Below are 21,555 nucleotides of genomic sequence, written 5' to 3' on the forward strand. Positions count from 1 at the left end.
GAAGATTTTGTGGCTTTTGTGTCAGTTGTTTGAATAACTCTCTTTTACTGGTGAGGAATTTGACAGCAAGCTAGCTGGCAGGCCTGGCTGTATTTCAAGTATATGAAATAATCTTTATCATTCTGGTTCCTTTAGGACGTAATTCTGCTTTATCAGGGAAATATCCTCAATTGTGGTATCAAAGTTTTCACATGGGGAGAATACTGACTTCTTTAATGTCAGTCTTCAGTGTTAGTGCCACTGGTTTCTTTTTCTTCCACAGAATATATGAGGTTTAGAAGTAAAATTCATTGCAGCTAACAAATTGTATATGCAGGATATATAAGTATATGCCAAAACCCAGCAGTGACATATACAATGTACAACAAAATGAAAAAAATACTATATGCCTTTGATGTTTATTTTGTTTCTTCCCCAATTAATTCCTCTCCTTCAGGCTATCCCAATCTTATGTCAAACTGTTTGATTTATTCCCCCCTTGTGACATGTGGGGTTTCCTGCTCATTGGATCTGTTTCACAGAGCTTTCAGCGCGGGGCTTTGCTGAGCACCCCATGTCCTTGGCAGGGGCACCATGGGACCTCATCGGCTCCCTCGAGGGTTTCTTTCAGGGGATCAGAAATCCTCACTGCTTGAGGAGTTGTTATTTTTGTTGTCTAGATTAAAAAATCTATATATCATCTGTACTTAACCTGACCTTTCCATATACTTCCCAATAAACCTTCCTTAAAATCCCTCCTTAACATTTCAGGGTGTTTCTGTGCTGGTGTGCAGTGAGAAAGGTCTTCAAATTCCTTTCCAGCGGAGAGCAGCCGTGCCATGCCGAGCCGTGCCATGCCGAGCCGTGCCATGCCGTGCCGCCTCTCTGCAGTAGGGCATCGGGGACAGGCTGCCCTCCAAGGGGCCAGGCAGAGGAGGAGTGGAGGAGAATCCATGAGCCTCCTCTGGCCAAACTGAGGAAAGCGGGGGTCGCAGTAGCTGCAGGCTCAGCTTTTCTTTGGCACAAAACCGAACAAATGTCAGACCTTGTAATTACCCTGAAAGCAGCCTTGTGAGCGTGATAAATCCATGGAGGGGGGGAGAAAAGTCTTTAAAAGCAATCAGCTGCTTGCTTTCAGAAGGAAGCCAGTGCGAGCCCATTGCTTTGTGTGTTGTTCCCGTAATTGTAATAAACATCCAGGAGGCAGCTTTCGGCAGCTGCTAATTTTAACGTAACATATTAATCAAATTAATTGAGAGTTCCTTTTAGTAATTAGCAACAGCAAACATAACTTTCTGAAGCGACGTTTTCAGTATTGCTAAAAGTGATTCCCCCAAAAAGAGTATCTCTGTAGATAAACCATCTGAAAAAGTGTTAAATTGTCTCTTTTGCTACCTGATAATCCAATTAAGTGGTGATAAGAAAAATAGCTCTTGGAGAATTTCAGGGAAGCAGAATAATGTACTTAGTGCTGTACCAGAATCAAAATACCACATAATCGTGGGTATCCATGGATACTGAAGCAACACTTTGATTACTAGATACATCCATTACCCTTAAATACCAGAGTTAGGTGTTTAATGCCCCGAACAATTTAATGCATGACTGCTTGAACTTGCACAGAGAATTCTCCTGAGGTTTTGCCTTTCAGAGGCACAGCACAGAATCTGTCAGCAGGCGAATGGAAGGCAGCTATGATATTTCTAAGACTCTCTGTCTTCTTCCAAGTTCCTGTGTGCTTTGCAACTGCTGCCACCCAGATGGCTCAATTTGCCCGCCTGTCGTCGAGCTGCCTGTGAACTGGAGCATCATGTGATGAGGCCCGATCTCTATCCCACGTCAATGACATATGAGTGGGATTCCCATGAAAAAAGTCATCTGATAATCTTTTACAGTGCTTGTGCTGTTGGCACTCACTCCACAGCAAACAGATGGGCTCGATGTTGTGTCTCTACAGCACCAGACCTTTTATCACAGCAAGATGAGCATGTTGGTTATTTCACAGCACTGGATCCATCATGAGGTTGAAGACACAATTTCTCCACCAGAGTGTTGACTTCTCCATTTGTTTTGCAGAGCAGGAATGGGAACCCTGGACAAAAGCCTCCTCTGCACAGAAGCTGTTGCGGGTCCTGAAGGCACCCAGGAGAGGGGCACGTGGGGCTCTTACTTGGGTAGTCTGAGGAGGGTCCCCTGCCACCAGCTTGGCTTTCTCCTAAGGATCCAGTCCTCCCTCCTAGTGTTAATAGTGAGGAAATAAAGTGCAAAAGGGAAGAAATAAAATAGGCATTTAAAAAGCGCTTTGATAATGAGCCTTGGAAGTATGATTGTTTCACCATGATCATCCTATAGCGATGGCTCCAGCACCTTCTTGGGGTGGGCATCTGAGCAGGCAGCACAACGTGGGTATTTTGGTGTCTGCTTCTGCTCCTGGAGTGTGGCAGGACTGGGCTTGGTACCTGCGCTTGACCCTCCGTGCAACACTGGGTGCTTTTGTAATGTGAAAATTCCATATGATTCAAGAGGTTGAAGATAGGAAAAATGTGAGCAGAAACTTTTCTTTTTTTCATCTTTGTAAAGATTACTCGTTCTGATATTTTATTTTCTTCTACTTTCTAATTTTTTGTACTCGCAAAATGTCTTTTATATTATCAGAGTCCAAAACCAACTTCCTAGAATGTCTCAATACCAGTTTTCATAGCAAAACATTTTTTTTGAGGATACTCGTGAGGCAGAGTCTTACATATGTGTTCTGTTGGAAAGGGGGAAAAGAAGAAAGCTGGCATCCTGTGTAGGCAGGGAAAGAGTGGGTTTAGTGCATTGTTTCTGAGAGTAATTGAACAAACTGAATCCTTCCTATAAGGCAAAGCAAGGAAACAGATGTTTTATGATCCCACTTGTTGCACAACTAGTCCTTTTCAGTCTACCATTGCTAACCTGCTCATCTTGCATTTTTCTGATCCACCCTTACTGTTCTTTCCTTCACTGAGTTTCAGTGCTCTTTTTTTCTGTTCCTGACTGAGTAGCAATTGTCTGCAAAAAAGGAAAAAAAAAAAAAAAAATCTGGTGAATACTAATTTGGGGGGAAAATGTGTTTTCATGCTTCCTAAATCTATTTGTAAACTGAGACTAAATTCATTCTGCATCTTTGGTCGGAGAGAGTGGGGAAAGAACATGAGGAGGGGAGCTGGGGGTTCCCTGTTGCACCTGAGAGCAATTTGCCGTCTGTGTGTGGTGGCTTTGATCTCCCTTTTGACGCTGTTCTTTGACTGAAAACCAGCATTGTCTTCTGTTTCAGCTGGGGCTGGTGCAGCTCTGCAGATGGGTGTGGGGACTCTGGCCCGGGGTATCGGTAGATGATGGCAGGGTCAGGACACTGGGAAGTCTGAGGTACAAGTACAACACCTCTCTGGGAAAAGAGGAAATTCACATTTTTGGACAACTGTTTTAATCATTGGGTAGGAGGGAGACACCAGAATCTCCTGTGTGGTTCCTCAGTTGTTTCCTCCCACAGGTCCCTAATAATGACTGTTTCCAATTCTGATAAAATGGAGATTTTTGGTTTAGGTGAAATTAATTGCATGGCTTTTTATTTTAATGAGAAAAACTGAAGATCTTACAACAAAAAAAAGTTTGATCTATAAACTTTCTTTTTCAGTCTGGCAGCCAAACAAAAAAAATCAGGTATTTGTATATCCATAATTGCCAACATCCTGACCAATACCTTAAGATAAATTTCCCCTGCCTCCAGCATTGCTTAATTAAAACTTCTCCAGAAGCATGTGAGAAAGTAGGCACCATTATAAGGATGAAAGTGAAACTGAACAAGGTTCTTGAGACAGAAACTCTGCTAAAATGAGTCCTGTCAGTGACTTAATGAAGCTCAGAGGGCTCTTCTACTGGAAATAAAATTTGGGGGGGAAATTGTTTTTCACCAGCCAGGGAGAAAGGACCCAACTTCACTTGCATGCTGTTTGTCAAAAAAAAATCTGGAGGTGCTATTAATTTCAGTTGAAATGTTGGCATTTCTGTCTTTTCTCAGAGCGCTGCCAGTGGTTGCAGTGGGGGGAATTTTAATGCCGGGAACAATCCGAAACAATTGGGTCATTTGCCAAAGTGGTACAAACCACTGGGAGAACTAGAAGCTGTAAAACCAAATAATTTTCAAGTTATTGTTTGAGGAAATGGTTTGCCTTGTTGTCTTATCCTTTTCATAGATTATTGTGCGTTTTCACGGATTACTTGTTGGACAAAGGCGCATCTGGAAAAGCTGAACCTACCAGGTCTGCTCCTGGTGTTCCCATCCCGGATTTGATGTTATTACAAAAACATTTGCTGGCAGCAGGGAAGGATGAAAAACGTGCCAATGTTAGACTTCTATACATAGCCTAGAAGAGAAAGAATATTGTTTCAAGGGTAGAGTGATATAGAACCGACTGCCTCATCGTCGTTTTGACCGCCTTTCATATACTGATTCCTGTAAATTTTTAAAATTCCATCGTTAAAGGAGTTAAACATTTGCTTGCAGAACTGCTTGAATGATGTATCTTATACATACTACTGTTCACATCTCTTTTATGCATCTCCAATATCCATTATCTTCATAACGGCCTTCGCACTTGGTTGTAGCATCTCGGTTAGTTACCTGCTCTCTTTGCTCACTAGGCAGAAATAACCATAGCAGCCAACGGGAACCCTCTGTAGCCAGCTGGTTTAAAGCGTGGTACTGCTAGTGGGATCAGTCCCCGGGATGCCTGGGAGGCTCCTGGTGCCACGCAGCCTGCAGACCACGGCTGCTGGGGATGTGCGGAGCAGGGTGCAGCATGGGTTCGACTCCCAGACTGCCGTTAATTGCCATAGCAGTTTGTGGGAGCATATGCCACTTCTCCGGTCCGCCGAGGGTAATATATTACTGCAGAAATCCTATGACAAAATCCTTAATTTGCAACTTTCACATTGTTATCACTGAATTCCCTTGGAGGTTTTTACCTCGGGAGCACTGTGAATTTACCTGACAGTTTAAATACCTGTGCACATTTCCTATTGTAATAAGAACGCAGGATGAGAATATGAAAGTTAAACTTATTCTATATGTGTCATTTGGACAGTATACACCCAATTTCTTGGTCATCTGTTATTGCTAAGGAATGAAAAATGTCATGTGCCTCTGCCTGCCATGAGGTCCTCTGCCAAGATCAAACCACTTTTATTCAAGCTCATAAGCTTGGATGTAAAGAGAAGCTAATGTGACTAGTATAGCCGGGTGGCTAGGATGGATCACCCTGCTGCTACAATAAGAGCTTGTGCGCTGATGTCAAATGCTGCCCGGTGTGGACTTGAGCAAAACAAAGCAAATTAGAAAATAATACATGTTGACCCATTTTGGTGCTGGGAGCACATATTAGTCATTTTGTAATAGTGTCACTTCCCTGAAAGAGACGCTACCAGTTTAAAATCAGAATATCCATCAACATGTCTGAATTGTATTATCCGGGTCTTGGTCCTCTTGCATCTTACTTCTCTGCCTTTTTTACTTGCCCTCGATCTGCCTTGTATGGCTTTAGCCATTTCTGTTCCTAATGTTGCTTCAGAGAGTGCTTTCTAATGCTCATCACTCCTGCTGTGGTTATATTGAGAGTATCGTAGCTACCATACTGTAGATAAAATATTTTGGGTCTAGTCATTGATATTTACCATTTATCCATAATTCCTGCTTACCATTTATCCGTAATTCCTTTGTGCCAGGGATGGCACAAAGCTTAACAGGGTATTCTATCATCTGCTCCATTTGGGAAAGCTCTTCCACCCTCCCAGCTGTAAGAGCAGCTCTCCATCTAGCGTGGGCTAAATGCAAAGTGTCTGACCACCGCACACATACCATAAGTGGCATGCTAAAAGAGGAGCTCTGTCACTTCCCTTCACTAGTGGACAGCAGAGAAACTAAGAGCTGACCTCCCAAAGGTAGTAGAAAAATCTGTATCACAAAAAGGACCTGAAATCTGCCCTTCCAAATTCCAAGCTGTTTCCTTTCTCCACCCTGGGCCCTCTTTTCTTTCAAAAACCCGTGGAAATTACATACTTTGAAGCCGTACATTGCATTAGAGGCTTTTTTTCCTCGCTATTGAGAGCCTGGCCACAGCTGTCTCTCTGTCCAAAGATGCTCAGTTCAGCTGTAATCATTATCGACTATAATAAGATTTTTGGCTTCTCCATCCAGGCAATAGAGATTGCATGACCCACACAATAGGTGTAATTATTGTCAGGGTAGGTTGCTAAGCTAACAGCCTTCCCAACAATTTTAGCCTTTCTTACAAGCACCTAAATCATGTAGATCACAATTACTTAATAATAAATACTGATTTTTTTTTAATAATAGTTTTACAACAACAATCCATCACCTGATCTGGGGTGGGGGGGTGGGGTGGTGTCTTTTTTTCCCCTGGATACAAGGATTCTTTAATGTAGACAGACTCTTAACTACAGAAATATGACTGTGCTGAGTGCCAGGTCCCAGAGCCTTTTGCTTCTTTTCTCTCTGCACGCCTGCTGGGTGGTCATTTCTCCATGGTGGAGCTGTGGTATCGGGGGATGAGCACCTGTAAGCATTCTACTGTCCTGATTTAAAAGGCTCTGAAAGTTACTTACTGGTGCAGCAACTAGAAATCGGGAGGTGCTGGGGAATACTGCTCTGCGTGCCTGTCTGCTGGTGTCTGGTCTTTGGGGCTGTATCTCCAGCCCTCTCGTGAGAGAGCCCGCTTTTTCTGAATGAAAGCAATGGAGAGCTATGAAGTATTGCAAAGGATCTTCGCCGCAGCTTCAGATGTGTCTAAATAATGGCTCCATCCAGCACACGAAAGCCCTGTGGTCTCAATGCTGTAAAATATATCCTCTCCTGTTCTGCTGTGTCAAAGTGGGAGGCTCTTGAAAGGACACCGTAGAGGGAATGCATAAATTTTCAAGTGACAAATCTGGGACCTTTGTAACAGTGTGTGGGTTGGTTTGGTTTTTTTTCTTCTTTTCTCTCAGTGATTCTCCAAAGTTGCCATGTCCTTATTTAGCAAGAGAAATAGGAGTCTCTCGTGGGAGATTCGAAGTAGCTTGGCTTGGCATGATGGAGTGCCAGGGAGGGCACGGGTACTTTCCAGGAGCAGCTAATAACTTTAAATTCTCCTTAGGCATGATGCCAGGATGGAGAGATTTTTCCTCAACAGAGACACATGGATGGCTTCCCCTCGATTTCCTGCTATCTGCTTGGGAGATGCCTTGGCCCAGCTTGCGGAGCAGGAGTCTCAGGCTTAAAACTAGAGCTGGCTGGGCGGGGGTGCGTTAAACCAGCACGTAATCTGTGCCAAGTGGGGCATTTCAGGAAAGCTGGGTAACTCTGCTCATGGATTTGAGTTGATTCTGTCTAATTTTGACTGGGGAAAATAAAAAGAGCATTTAAAAATGTTTAAACCTTTTGAACTTACTAGCAATGTGACTTTCTTTCCTCATTTAAAAATGAGGTTTACTGTTAAAAATCAGTATTGTTTTCTTTGAAAGAAAAAAAGCATGTTGCCATAATTTCAAGTTGTAATAATTGTAAAACAAAATGAAACAATCTGTGTGATTCAGAGAAAAACTGGCGGGTCATTATTCTGTTTTATTCTTTCTCAGCCTTTCCTTTTCACCATCTTATTTCTTCCCACTGAAACCAATCTTTTTTCCCTGGAGTTTTTGGGTCAGCCAGTACCAACAGACCTGGCTTGACTTCAGGCAACCTCTGTGTCTCAGCTCTCTGTGTCTAAAATAAGGAAAAATGATCCTGACCTACTTTGTAAAGTGCTCAGAGATCTGTAGAAGAGCCACATTTTGCAATTTTAAAACATGCATTTGGTCTTTACGGATGTTCAGTGGTTTTCCTCCAGGTGTTTGTATGGCTGCACTGCCGTGGTTTAGGATGACTGCGTTATCCGTTGGCAGACTGCAGGCAGACAGCGTGTGCTGATGGTGGTTAAGCCTCCTCCTCTATGTTCTTTCCCCGAGAACACCTTCTCTATTACTTCATTTAACAGTACTTTTAAATCTGTATTTTGAAGCATATCTGTGAATATCTCCTTCGTCCTGCTGTCTTTTAATTAACTCATCCCTACTGCTGTTTCTTATTATGCATCTCTGATACTTTATTAATTAACACACTGTGCAGTATACTGAGGAAGTTGGTATCTAAGATGCCATAAAAGATGAAAGTGTTTATCACTGAGAAACAAAATAATGAAGGCAAAAGTTGTGTTTTCATCTGCCAACAATGACAAGCAGAATGTCACTGGAAATGTGATTTTTTATTTTTTTTTTTCCCCCTAAAACAAGCTATATAACTGTAATATGTGAACTGTGCTAAAAGTGAATATTTCTTTGGTATGGATGTATTTATCACTATTACCATGTTGATACCATCTTTGCAATGTTACCTGTGTATTTATGAGAAGTCCAGTTCACAGACACAGACTTTGTCTTGAGGCTTCAATTGCTTGGGCCGCTCCATCCCATTTGGTGATGGGTATTTGACTGAGTAAGGATTTTTTTGAGCAATCTTTGCTTTTGCCAATATCTCAACTCCTTTACTGTTCCTATTCCAGATAAGTTGTTTCAGTGGAAGCATTTCCCATCAATACCCTTCAACTTGCAAAATTAAAAAGAATCTCAGCTCTTCACTGAAGTTTGTGTAAACTAAAGTTTGTGTAATACATTGTGAACATCACTTGCCTTTCAGCCTGTTGTAGTTGTTGGGTTTTGTTAAATCAGTTTAAGCTTGTTCGGGTTGTTGTTTGTTCGATGGTTGGTTTTTTGGTTTTGTTTTTGTTTTTTAATCCCTCTACTGACTAGTTTATTTGTTTATTTTGCTTTTCTATGATATTGGCTTTGCCCATCTGTTTAATCCGTGACCCTACCCAGGCATGCAGACTGTGCGTATCGCAATGAGTGCTCTGTGCAAAAAAAAAATATAATTGTATGAATCCCTCGGGAAGCTTGACATGAAGATTGAGTGCTCTGTAAGGGCAGCGATCAGACTGGAGAGATTCTCTTCCTCCCAGGCTCCCCTTCCAGCCACGTGTATTTCCCACTGCCTTTCCTGGACTCTCCTCTGACATAGTCCTTTTCTTCTTTCTTCTTTCTTTAACAGGTGGGCTCTGCATTGCTCAGTCCCTGAAAATCCCCCAGGATCGCAAGGACAAGACCATCGACTTTGATAAAATTATCAAGCAGCTCCTAGAAACTCCCAATGCCAGGGCCATCGTTATTTTTGCCAATGATGAAGACATAAAGTAAGGATGACTGAGGGAATTGATTGATTTGTGCTTGATAGCTATGCAGAAAAGAGAAAGCAAATAAGAATATGAATAATGAAGTGGAAATATCTGTTAGTAAGAGCAATGGGGGGATGTGGAGTTTACGCTGTGGAGGGTAGCGCCAGGTACGGAGGTGCTGCTGTTGCTGCCCTGGCTCACGTGGTGCTCTAGACCATGCATCGCAGTAGTGGGAGGACGGAAACGTTGATCAAGGTCTGGAGGCTTTTTCTAGCATAAGGTTACTCAGGCATTGGAAGGCAGACCTGATCTTACCTCTCAAAGAGGCATTAAGAAGATGCCCCTCTCTCCGAGCTCATGCTACTATGTATTACTCATTAATTCAGAGTCTATTTTACAGCAAATGATGGTTACTAGTGATAAAATGTCTTGGATGCTCAATGTTGAACTACATAAGGTGCTCAAGGTTTACCCACATACAACTCGCTCATAAAATAAGATAAAGAATATTTTAAAAGTGTGACTCTCATTTCTCACTTGCATGTGTCCCATATTCTCTGTCCAGAATTTTAAATTAGCTTAAAATTGTGATGGTACTGTCAATTGCTGAGAGGCTCAGTTCTACAAAACGAGGCACAGACAAGTTAGGATAAAGTTTCAATAAAGTCAGTGGCAAAACTATACGTTTTAGTGGAATCAGTATTTCAGTCTTAGTATACAGGGTGAATTAAGAGAGAGGTCCAATCTGTGCTGCATAGATCATGATATGGTGTGTTGCAAAATTCCTGAGCTCTGTTGGTTACAGGAATATGCTATTTCTGTTCATTCTGTTCATTGCGACACACCATTTTCCCCAAGAAATTATATGTTTAAATGAAATTAATTTGTGATCAAAATGTTCTTTTCTGCAGGCAAATCCTTGCAGCCGCTAAGAGGGCAGATCAAGTTGGTCATTTCCTATGGGTGGGCTCGGACACGTGGGGCTCCAAGGTGAGCCCATTACTTCAGCAGGAGGATGTTGCTGAGGGAGCCATCACCATCCTGCCCAAGCGAGCCACCATAGAGGGTAAGAGCTCTCTTCTGCTTGTCTCTCTCTCTCCTGCTTCCTGAAGCACTGGTGGTACAAAATTAATCGCCCATAATTTTTTCTTGTATGTGTTTTCTGAATAAATATGTACAGACATACAAAGAGTATAAAGGACATTAAGTAAGTTTTCATCTCCTGAAATTTTCCTAAATGTCTGTGTTCCTCATCTGAAAACTATACATTATTTCCACAGTTGAGAAGCTACTGGCAGTTATTTATTAAAGGCACGATTTCAGAGCTTATATTAAGCTGTGGTGATATGACAGGGCCTTTATCACTTAATAGAGAGTAAACCAAAATGATCTTAACATATCATGTATATACAGAGGAAGAGAAAATCTTTTGCAATTTATGCATTATCTCTGAAGCAGTGGATAAGTTTTCTACTGAAGAAGTAAAAATTCATTTTTAAATCGGCAGTTTCCATTTAAACTTAGCTTAACTTTCATTTCATTCAGATCGAGCACTGGATTTATTTATACATATTGCTTGTGTGCTTCACAAATATATTTACTTGTACATATGCATGTGTATTTAAAAATTATGGGAAACTTTTTTTTACATAATCCCTTAGTTTCTCAACATTTCTTTGTGTTCTGAATTGTTTGTTGTCTGATCTTTCCTCAATTTGTTATCCCTTTTGTCTGTATAGATGCTTACCTATCCAAATAGCTTCCTCTGGGCAAACCAAACTCATCGATTAGAGTGCGTGTTCTCTATAATATGAAAAGTGCTTTACAAGGGAGACACTGAGTAAAGAAAACAAGCTCCTCAGCTGGAACATGGCATTGTGTCGGGCAGGGTCTCCAAAGACTCCTTGAACATGTTGCCCACATTAAAATAGGCTCTGGTGTCTTCACTCACTGGAAAACTAAATATTTGCATTCATTTTTACAGTGTCTGCACCTCATTAGTTATTCTTCTCAAGTATATAATATGCTTCATCCTTTTACATTTCTTAAACCCTGGGGGCATTTTCACATGTTATTTCTCCATAAATACGTAAAGTTGATAGACAGTGAAATGTTTTGTTTCTGAAAACCAGGATATTTTAATAATCTTTTCATACTGTCTGTATTCGTCCCTGAGGATTTTTGACACAGAAACAAAAAGTCTGCCAACAGTACACAGAAATAAAAACTTTCTAAGTTTGTTTTAAAATATTTTCCTTCTATAATACACATTGGACATAATGAGAAACATGAAGTTTGCCTTTGGACACAATAAGCGACAATAACAGAGTGGAAAGGTTCAGGTATAGAAAGGCAGTTAAATAACAGTTACAAATATCAGCATATTTAGAGTATCTAAAAAAAATCATGTCCATTGAGCCCACAAATATCTTCTTATTCAGTGACTATATTAGCCTGTTGCCTGAAAGTTGGCTAGTTGCATTTTGCACTTGTAGTCACGTAGATTGCATGATTACTTGTTTGTGATGCTTAAATTATATTTTGCCTATATATATAATCGCGTTCATTCTTCAGGAGCAGCTGCCATGCAGCAGATACATATTTTGAGGTCCGTGAGTTGCATGTTACTTTCCGGGGAGGGAAAAGCACCCAGCCAGAAGTAGGTACTGTACTTGATATGAAAGGAGGGGCAGAGCAAAGTGTCCTGGAATAGCAGTTGCACTGTCAATAGCAAATGTTTCCTGGCTGCTCTGTGACCCCTCAGAAAGGTTCAGGCTGGTTCTTACCTTTTTCAATCCCGTTCATCCATCCCTAATTGCCATCTGTATCTGCCATCTGCTTAGTCCTGTTAGGAGGAAGAGTAAAGGGATGGTTAAGAGCGCAGAGCAAATTCCCATTCTCCTGAAGCAGTTTTCCAGAACTCAACATTTCCCCTTTCAGACTGATCCCATTTCTGTTTCATCCACTACGAGAAACATCCAGTGAAATCTGTTACTTACAGAAGTAAGTAATCCTTAGGTATTAGCATTTCTTTGCTTAGTGAGGCTGTTATCCGTATGGATTGTCTGCCTTTCTTGCATTTAGACTGCTGTATGTTGGTTTGTTTTTCTTTCTGTCGTTGTAGTAATTTCATTTGGCTATGAATCCAAGGGAACTGGAAACAGACATTTTAATGTTCTTCTTTTATCATCCAGCAATGAACATCTGCTTCCTAAAATTTAGTAATGCATTTCTTTTGATGAAGACATAAAATAAATGAAATAAGAAGCCTTGATTTTTCCCTATAAATTGATGGAAACAGAATAAATGAGCAGAATGGAACTCAATTTGCCCCAAAGGACCATGTCTTGAACAGTATCCCAGCCTTGCAGTCTCCTTTCTGTGCGGTGCTGTGCAGCAGTGCTGCTGCCTGCCCCTGCGGCTCACAGGCTCCAGGTCAAGGCAACAGTTAAGCACCAACTTAATTCCCGCTGGATTTGGTGAGAACTTCTTTATTAGTCATGAATGAGGGGGTTACCCTTATTTTGCTCCTCAAGAGCATCTTCCTTTTTTTTTTTTTTTTCTCTTTCCTTTTATCACTGTGTTAAATGGTATTTGTAATATGTTAGAAAAAGATTCCTAACAAACTTCACTGGAAACAGAGAGCACCACAGGTCCCATACCTTAACCTGAAATATGTGATACTCCTAGCTTCTTCTCATGCTTCAGGGAGAAATGTTAGGCTAATAAGCCAAGAAATGTTAAATTGCATTGAAAATTAATGTGCCAGCATGTTCAAGTGTACATGGTACACTTTGGATTATCAGATTTTTTTATGTCTGTAAAGCTCTTGGTGCTGTAAGTCATAAACTGAAACAATCATTATATAGAAAAAGTCATTTTTCAAGTAACTCTTCTCCCCTAGCCATGACTCTTCGATTCAAAATACAGATGTGAAACACAGGTGTGTTGGTGTCTTTACACCTATATGCATATATACCATTTGAAGTTCCTATTTTTGGTAACAGTGGGAATATCGCAGCAGCCTCTGACTCCAGCGGGAGTCTAAAGCACTGAGTTTCTTGTAGAATCAGGCCTCAGATACGCAGTTATTTGTCTTGATACTTGATCTCACTCTTGGGACAAAATTTTCTTTGCCATAGTCCCATGGGGTGATTTAGGAAATCATTACATGAACTGAATTCATTCATCTTAAGTCAGTCTTAATATAGCCCGATTGTGTTTGATGTAATTATGCTGAAAGGATGAAGTAGCATCTTATTTGCATAATGGCAGTAGACAGTGAGCCAGAGGAAGCGCACACTTAAATGGTAATCACTTCATGAAAACTTGTGTTTGAAACAAGCTCCATAGCCAACTTAACCAAGTAGCAACGAAGTTGAAAGGCTTTGAGAGGTTTTCAGGGCAAAAGAGCAGAATGTATTTATTTTTAGAACAAGTATGGCAGCAGAATATTGTATTCTGGCTATTGTTACTTTGAACTCTTCTAAAATAAGGCTGTCATGGTGTGTTCTCCTGCTCACAGAAGATTACTAAAACTTCAGCCCAGTCCTGAAACTCAGCATATGCTCCAAGGAACAAGCACAGTACTGCACTGCAGAAATGCAAGGACCTGTGCTTATGGATGTAAGAGTTTGAAGTCATATGCCTTATTTTGAATAGTCTTTTACTCAGAGTATATCCTTGTCACATTTTTGTGAAAAGGTGTAATGTAACCACAAAGTGAGTGTTAGTACTGGAAGATGAGAACTAAACAGTTTAAACAACAGAAAAGAAGATGTGTTTTCTAATTAAAGTTTTAATGGGATGTAGTAGTAGTAGTAGTAGTAGTATATTCGTTTCACAGTAATACAGAAATTATGAACATCTGTGGTTCTGCATGCATTTGACATACATTAAACCAGCAATACAACGGAACAAAATCTGCAGAAAATCTTTCTTCTCCGTAATGCACTTGGTGGGATTTTACCTACTCCTGCTTTGTTCCCCAGAAACCTTTCTTCTTCTTCATTGTCCTGAATAGAAAGATAAACTTTGCACATGGGAGAGATTCCTGTATCAGTTTGGTGTTGAAGAACAGAAAGAGTGCCCGGCTAATCATGGGAAGGGTGAAATGCCGCGAAGAGGAGCGAGTGTGAGCTGCAGGAAGATTTCAGGCAAGAAAAAGCAAGAAAAAGCAGGCTATTACGGAGTCATTATGCGATCAGGGTCGTGGTAAAAATGGGAGATGTTGAGGCGAGTATAACAAGTCCCAAAAATTTCAAGTGCCAGAGGGAAAATGGAAGCACAGTGGAAAATGAAAAGAAAGGTTGACACTTCAAAAAAAACAGTGTTTTGTTCTTGCAGTTCAGCTGAGCTACTTGCCTTCAGACTAGCAAATTACTGTACATGGTTGTCTTTTCCTTAGGCAATGATAGTCTGAGAGAAAGTTGTTCATTTGTTGCAGTTTTCATTTGAAGTCCCAGAAGATTTCTAGACCATCCCAACCAGCAAGAAACAAAATATGGAAACACTCCGTAGATTCTCGTGGGTTGGACTGTCATTCCAGCTGTGGACTTCCCCAGATGAGGGCTGGGATGAACTGCAACCCTGTTTATTTGTAGATGGAAATGAATTCTTCCACGCTAACCTCTTTAAACACAAACTGACCTTTAAGTATTCCACTGCCACTTCACCTCTTCAGGTTTCAGTAGGTTTAATAAACTTCAGAGCATTTCCTCCTCTTGTTATCACTACTGTACCCAAATCTAATTATATGTTTTAACTGCCTGGGGTAGCTCTCTTTATTACACCGTATAGCTGTATATAAGTTACCTAGATCACCCTCTGATTAAAGATGATAATACTACTGGTCCAGACATCAATTCCAGTTCTCCCTAGCAGGCAGTTTCAAAGTCAGGAGTTCCTAAATCCCTTCCCTGGAGGAGAAGCAGATCTTTCTGCCAGTGATAAGAGGATACCTGTGCCATGAGAGATCAAAAAGCCAGATCTTTTTGGAGCAGGTTTATGAAGTAATTGCTGAATTCAGTACAGAAAGCTGTAAGACAGTGCATGTGCAGAAGATTCTCAAGTCCGAGGAATGGAGTCAGGCCAGGTGGTCTTGGATTTTGGAATAAGTGTCTTTCCTTTCCCCTTTTTGGTTTTTTCCTTCCCATTTTTTCTTCTAATCTAAGCAACATCTACCCTTCAGATTTTAAATTTGTTTATATCAGTCTGTAGTATCTATTCAGATTAAAAATGGCTCATTAAACTCCTTCAGGAGTGTGGCAGTAGAGAGCAGGCATGGTAGGTAGAACAAGAACATTCAAGATGTTGGTTGGACCTTCAAAAGGTGGCTATAGCTCTCTGCATGGCAGCCCAGCAATATATTTTTATCAAATGCAGTGTCACAGCTGAAATGAGGAAGTAAGCAGCCTTATTCCTGCAAAAATATTCCTATCATGCAACTCCAAGATTTATCCTTCCACCGTTGGTCCCATGCAGACCCCGGGTGAGGGGCTCAGAGCTTGCCTGGGCATCACAGTCAAGGTGGCATCCCTGGGCTTCCCCTCCAGCCTCTCAAGGCTTAGCACAGGAAGAACTAACACCCGGTAAGCCCTTGTTAATACCTGTTAGTATCTTGTTAAGCCCCACATCTGAAGTAATGAAAACTAGTATTTTCAAGAGACAGTAGTAATTTTGGATGCTCTTTTGTAATCTACCCAGTCTGATACACTGAGGTTTGCAGGATCTGTAGAAAACATTGAACACCTTTTTAGGAAATAAGAATCATTCAAAAGACCAAGAGGTAGGACTAGAACAGAGATAACTAATTTCTGAAAATCACAGCCATATTTTTAAGGAGTCCAAATGCCTCCAGTAGCTCTTACGAAGTTTCAAAAATAAATATATATAATTTCCATGAACTAAAAATGTCTCAGTTCAGGGATGTCTTAGAAATTATTTTCCTCTTAATCTCAACTGTAAAGAAGATGAACAACTATCTACTTACCTCTTGCTTTCTGTTGTTCCTATGCCTCTTTTCTGTGCAAAAATTTCCGAATTAGGCTGTTATACTGTGTTTCATGTTGTTAGCAGCCATGCTACTGACTTAGCACTTTCAGATATCTGGTTCTACCTCTAACTTTTTTCTTTCAAAATAGTCTTCCTTATCTTTCTTACTTACATGTGATCTGTTTTCATGAATACCAGCTCACAGGGAAATGAAACCAAGGAGAGGAACCACTGTAAGAGAAATAGAGAGGCTAAAATATATATATGAAGTTAATTATTTTGAAAGTCTGGCAAAATGCTTTGCCAATGAGGAAATAAATATTCTTTATGGTCTAAGTTCAGAATTTGATGCAACTAAACAATGGGATTCAACTAGATTTGATTAATTATTCAATTCCAGCAAGCTATGGATGTGGCCAAAGTTTGCAGTCCCATGAAGCTCTCAGCTATGAGGTTAAAGGATGGCTCAAATTCAGCACAAGGAAGTGCATAGCTATTTAAAAAAACCCAGAAGCGTTGCAAGTGCTGTAAACCTACATAACTGTCCTTGAATTTTTCAGTTGTTTTTCTTCCAAATAGATGGTGAATCATGTTTTTAATACTTTGTTTTTATTTCCAACAAGAGTTGATTTGCTTCTTTTTTGGTTAGATGGTATTAAACCCCGGAAAAAAACAATGAAAGGCTAGTGATTTAAGAAAAAATTAGAACGAAATTATATCTCACTCTTTAGTGGCTCTCAAATATTTTACCTTCCCATCCCCAGTCAAGCAAAGGAGCTCAGGATTCATTTTCCTCTGTGTTAAGAGGGAGTATTGAATTTTATCCAACGTTAATAAATACAGGCACTCTGTTCTGTGTCTAGCTATGGCTGCATTTACCCCAGGATGTTTCCCTGGGAAAGATGTGCTTTGTGTAGCACTTACGCACCTCCTCCCTGAACAGAACAGAACAGCCTTATATCTCATAATAATATTTGTAAAATGATCAGGTTTGGATTCTTTTTGTTTTCAGCCTGGTTCAGAGTCTTCTACAGTGCTCTGTTGTTCTCAGGTTTTTTTCTCTGTGTCCCTGGGGCACGAGTGTGTGCTTTTAAGAGAGTAAGCGAGATGGAAAGATCTGGCTCGGGGGGTTTGGTTCATGCCGAGCCGCAGGGCTGCCAGGCCCAGGGGATCGCTGCAGCCTCGCCATAGCAGAGCCCATGGACACCAAAAGCCAGAGGGGACACCCATCATAAGGGAAAATTTAAGAGGAGGTAGCACAGATCATCACTCCCAGAATTTACTCATTCTTCCCATTACTGCCCCTGAATTTTCCTCTCATCTCCTTGCCACCTGACCTGTTTTGCGTTCTGCACTGCTGGAAAGGCTTCAGTGTCAATGGATTTGTTCTTCCTCGGCACCTCCAGGCTGGCTCTTTGAGAGCCGTGGGACCAGCTCTGCAATCTTCCCTTCCCTGCATGGCCAGCAGCGGGCTCCAGCACCTGGGAGGGGGCACACGAGCACGATCGTCTCTGGTTTTTACATAGTGTAATTACAACCAACAACAATCAGGAAATACATTTCAAGGTGGTTTGTGTCAGTAGCTTGACAGAGCGACTCTGGTTTTGACGCTATCTCTTACAAGCAAAGTTTGCACGAAGGACTATATGTCTAAACATTTATTTGCATTTTTTCCACCATGAGTAAATTTTTATTTGCATTTTTTCCACCATGAGTAAATTGTCTTCAGCAACTTTGGAATTAAAATGCTAAGGGTGTTGTGTGCTCATGTTATTAAGTAAGTAAATACAGAAATGTATCATCTGTTAAGATAGGTTTGTTGTTTCGCCCTATCCATTTTGTCAAAAAGATGCTTTCAAATGGAACTTCATATTTTTTATAGAAAACCTGTTAGCTGGCCAGCCGCAGATGAAGGAAGAATTTCCCTTTTTGTTCTTCTATATCAGTCACGCAGTGTTTAAAGTCATTCTACCCGCAAACTTGTTGGGAATGTATCTCCCGGTGCTGATGAAGCCGTTAATTGAATTTAAATTAATACCGTGGTTACCTGGGAATCCAAGACACACTCACAGCCTTGAAAAGTTTATTGTGTATCGATTCCAGCTGGTGGAAAAGCCACTCTTGGGAGTTAAGATTAGCTTTGATTCTTCCTGGCTTAGTGCTGAATCTCCTTGCCTCTTGCCTGTGTATGTACGGACTCATGCTACAGGAGTGCAGCGTGCAAGGACAGACGGATGGACGGACGCGTGCACCGGGCCAGGCGGTGGGCTGCACTGAGTGCTGCCAAGGTGAGCGTGCTTTAGCTGGGGTGCTTAGTGAGCCAGGCATCACACTTCGCCGGTCTTGTACGCTCTTTCGTGGGCTGCTGGTTTGAAGCTTCATGATGAAAAGTGTGGTGCGGTTAAATGTTGGCTTAAATACCACTGCACGGTGCTGCCCAGTCTCCTGAGATCGATCGATATGGTAATGCTGGAGATTCAGGCAAACAGGCTCTATTCCCTGGCTGTCGGCAGAAACTGTACATTCGCTGGGGTGTTGCAGTAGTGATGCGGTGCTTAACATTAAAGGGTTGAAGCGAAGGCTTTGGGGAGAGGTTTAGGAAGTTCAGAGACAGTAGCTTAAGGGTGTCATTATTTTTTAATATGCAGATATAGAGAAGTTAAGAAACACAATTTTTGTAAAGTTTCAAATTAATGTTATTTTTGTAGTTTTCTTTCAAGGCATTGAAAGAATGTCTTGATGAAGGCACTGAGGCCTCTGGGGTTTTTTCTTTTGTTCAAGATTCCCTGTAAGTGTTAGTCACTGAGAAATACAGTCTCAGCTGTAACCACTGTTCTGCTGCAGACTCAAAGGCAGTGCCCCATAGCGCTCCAAACCTGAGCTCCCGTGAGGCAATGTGTTTAGGAAAAAACACATAGCATTGCAACTCAAAATGTAAACTTCCGCATCATTTCAGTGTAGAATTTTGCTAAAGTTACACATCTGGCTGTTTTGTGGTGTTCAATTATTGGAGTTCTTTTGGGGTTTCTTAGACAGTTTGAAGGTGTGATCTTTTGAGAGTATTAAAGAGAGTTATATGCCACTGCTCAGTGCCAGACACAGCTCATAACCACAACAGCATTAACAAGAAATTTTATCTCGAATGGGGTTTGAACCAGTACTTTTTCAAATGGCTTTGCTGCTTCATAGCAAAGAAATTAGGTAGAAAGCTCTAATTGGACCATAAAGAACCACTGTAAAACAAAGATTTAGGGAGCTTTCTCTTTGGCCCCTGGAAATGAAATAAACTGCTGGCCCAACCTACAAGAGACCTGGCTTGCTCAAAATGGAGGTACTTCTCTGATGGGAGCCAGCTGTTTTTCATTCTGTGGGTATATGTGTCTCTCTCACTATTTCTGTGTTTTGTGTATTGCTCCCAGGGCTTATGCTGGCATTTTCTCTTTGCTATTCATATTTAACTGTTATCTCAGGACACTGGAGATTGTGTGGGTGGTTGTTTTGAGAGAGGGAGATGTGTACACACACACACACACGCAACTAGAATGGTCGATGCTGTAAGAAAAGATAATTCACAGAACAATATTTAGCTATTGATCACTGTTCAGATATATCATCAGTGGTCTTTGTTTTGGAATACCCTGAATTGCATCTTCTGAAGAACAATTTGCCTCTCAATGATCTAGCACTGAAGTTGTCTGAGCTATCTGTTGGACACATTTGGGCAGGCAGACTATTTCCATCCAGAAAGGAAGAATTTTATTTTTAGAAAGCCTGTTATCTTTGTGTGCCAGCTCCTGATCTGCATGTGATCTGGTAGGAACCTCCAAGCCTTCCTCTGCAGGTCTGCTCTGCGCAGAAGGCAGTAGTGGGTATCCATGATTAGAGAGGCTTCACGGGGGAGCGTTTCTTCCTCCACACAGCAGACAGCCATATGCTGCTTTCCAGTGTTTTTGCAAGGCAGCAGAGCCAAGGGCAGCTCGGGCTGGCAACCAAACTTCCCATCCTTGCGAGGGGTGTTCGGCAACACGTGGATAGCACGCAGCAAGTGCATGAAGAAGGCAAATGGCTGTTTCCTATGCAACCCCCTCAGACTAGGAGATCCTAGTGTTTTCTAGTGCTGTCAGTCTTTGCTTCTGTGCAGAGATTCAAACCTCATTTGTTGATAGGAATTAATTTTCTGTTTGTTAGTAATATTGGCAGGTTTTCCAGGATCTGGGGAGCGATGAAGCTCAGGGGACCTCACCGGACCCCGCATGAGTGAGCCTCTTTCGGGCCACTGAAGCAGAGGTGGCTCACGGAGAATTATAACAAATAATGTCTTAGTTTGGCATGCTCTTTAGACATAGAAACAGAAGTCAAGAAGATTCTACCGCCTTCTCCCACTCCCTCGGAGCAGTACTGGCATCGATACCATGCCAAGCACAGCACCGGTTATTGTGTTTGCCTCCTTAACTCAACTGGCCGAGGCAGGGAGCCGAGAGGATGTTCTAGCACCGAGCTGAGAGCACGAGCGGTTTCATGGCTGAAACAAAGGAGCAGGAGAAAGGAATTAGGGAGGGTGGGCAGTGAGGTGTTCCTGTAGTCCATCTGAAGCATCACACCCTACGTCTGCCAGCATGGCAGGGTCCAGATCTGGGGCTGCTTCTGTGGGGATGGGGAGGGAGAGGGAAGAGCTCCCCTCTCCCCTTTGCGTAAGAGTTGTGTCTTCCCTGGTATTTGTTACACTGTAATTTAAGAGGTTAACACATTTTTCTACTTCACAGGAAGTATATTGGCAGAGTATTTGTCTTGCCATTTATATTTCAGGTATTTTTCACGTAAAAAAGGAATTGCAGGAGCTTTCCAAAATAAACTGTTCCTGCTTTAGTTAAAAATAGCCATGAATGGTCGCAAATATCTAGTTTTAGAAATGCTGTTCTCCAGGAGGGCTGAGAACCACATATTGTTCCTAATGGAACAGATAATTTTTCATCTCTGATATACTGCTTTGGCAAAGCAGAAAGAGTTTAATATAGTAGGTAGCATTTCCAGTCCAGTGCCTGGTGGACTGCCCATAGGTGTTGCAAAATAGGCAATAAACACTTACTTGAGCAGATGGACTGATGGTCTCTCTTAATGTTTGTTCATATTTGTGACGAATTTGGGCTCAAGAAAGAGCTCTGACTAAGGACTTTGGGATTAGGTCCATGGATACTAGGTGACCATTTTCCCTTTATAATTATTGCAGTGTTTTAATTTGGGAAGCTTCAGACACTGAAATTGGGGACAGTGAAACACAGAATACAGATACAACCTG

General features: G+C 41.5%; 1 protein-coding gene across 1 annotated transcript in view; it reads left to right on the top strand.

The window, feature by feature from the left end:
* The window catches only part of GRM7 (glutamate metabotropic receptor 7), a 307,513-nt gene that overhangs the window by 154,162 nt on the left and 131,796 nt on the right, over positions 1–21,555 (top strand). The window contains exons 3-4 of the mRNA XM_049826946.1: positions 9,143–9,284; positions 10,178–10,332. Of these exons, the coding sequence (XP_049682903.1) occupies positions 9,143–9,284; positions 10,178–10,332 (297 nt within the window). The remainder of the gene's footprint in view (positions 1–9,142; positions 9,285–10,177; positions 10,333–21,555) is intronic.

The sequence above is a fragment of the Accipiter gentilis genome, chromosome 23 (assembly GCF_929443795.1).
Source record: "Accipiter gentilis chromosome 23, bAccGen1.1, whole genome shotgun sequence".
Lineage (NCBI taxonomy): Eukaryota > Metazoa > Chordata > Aves > Accipitriformes > Accipitridae > Astur > Astur gentilis.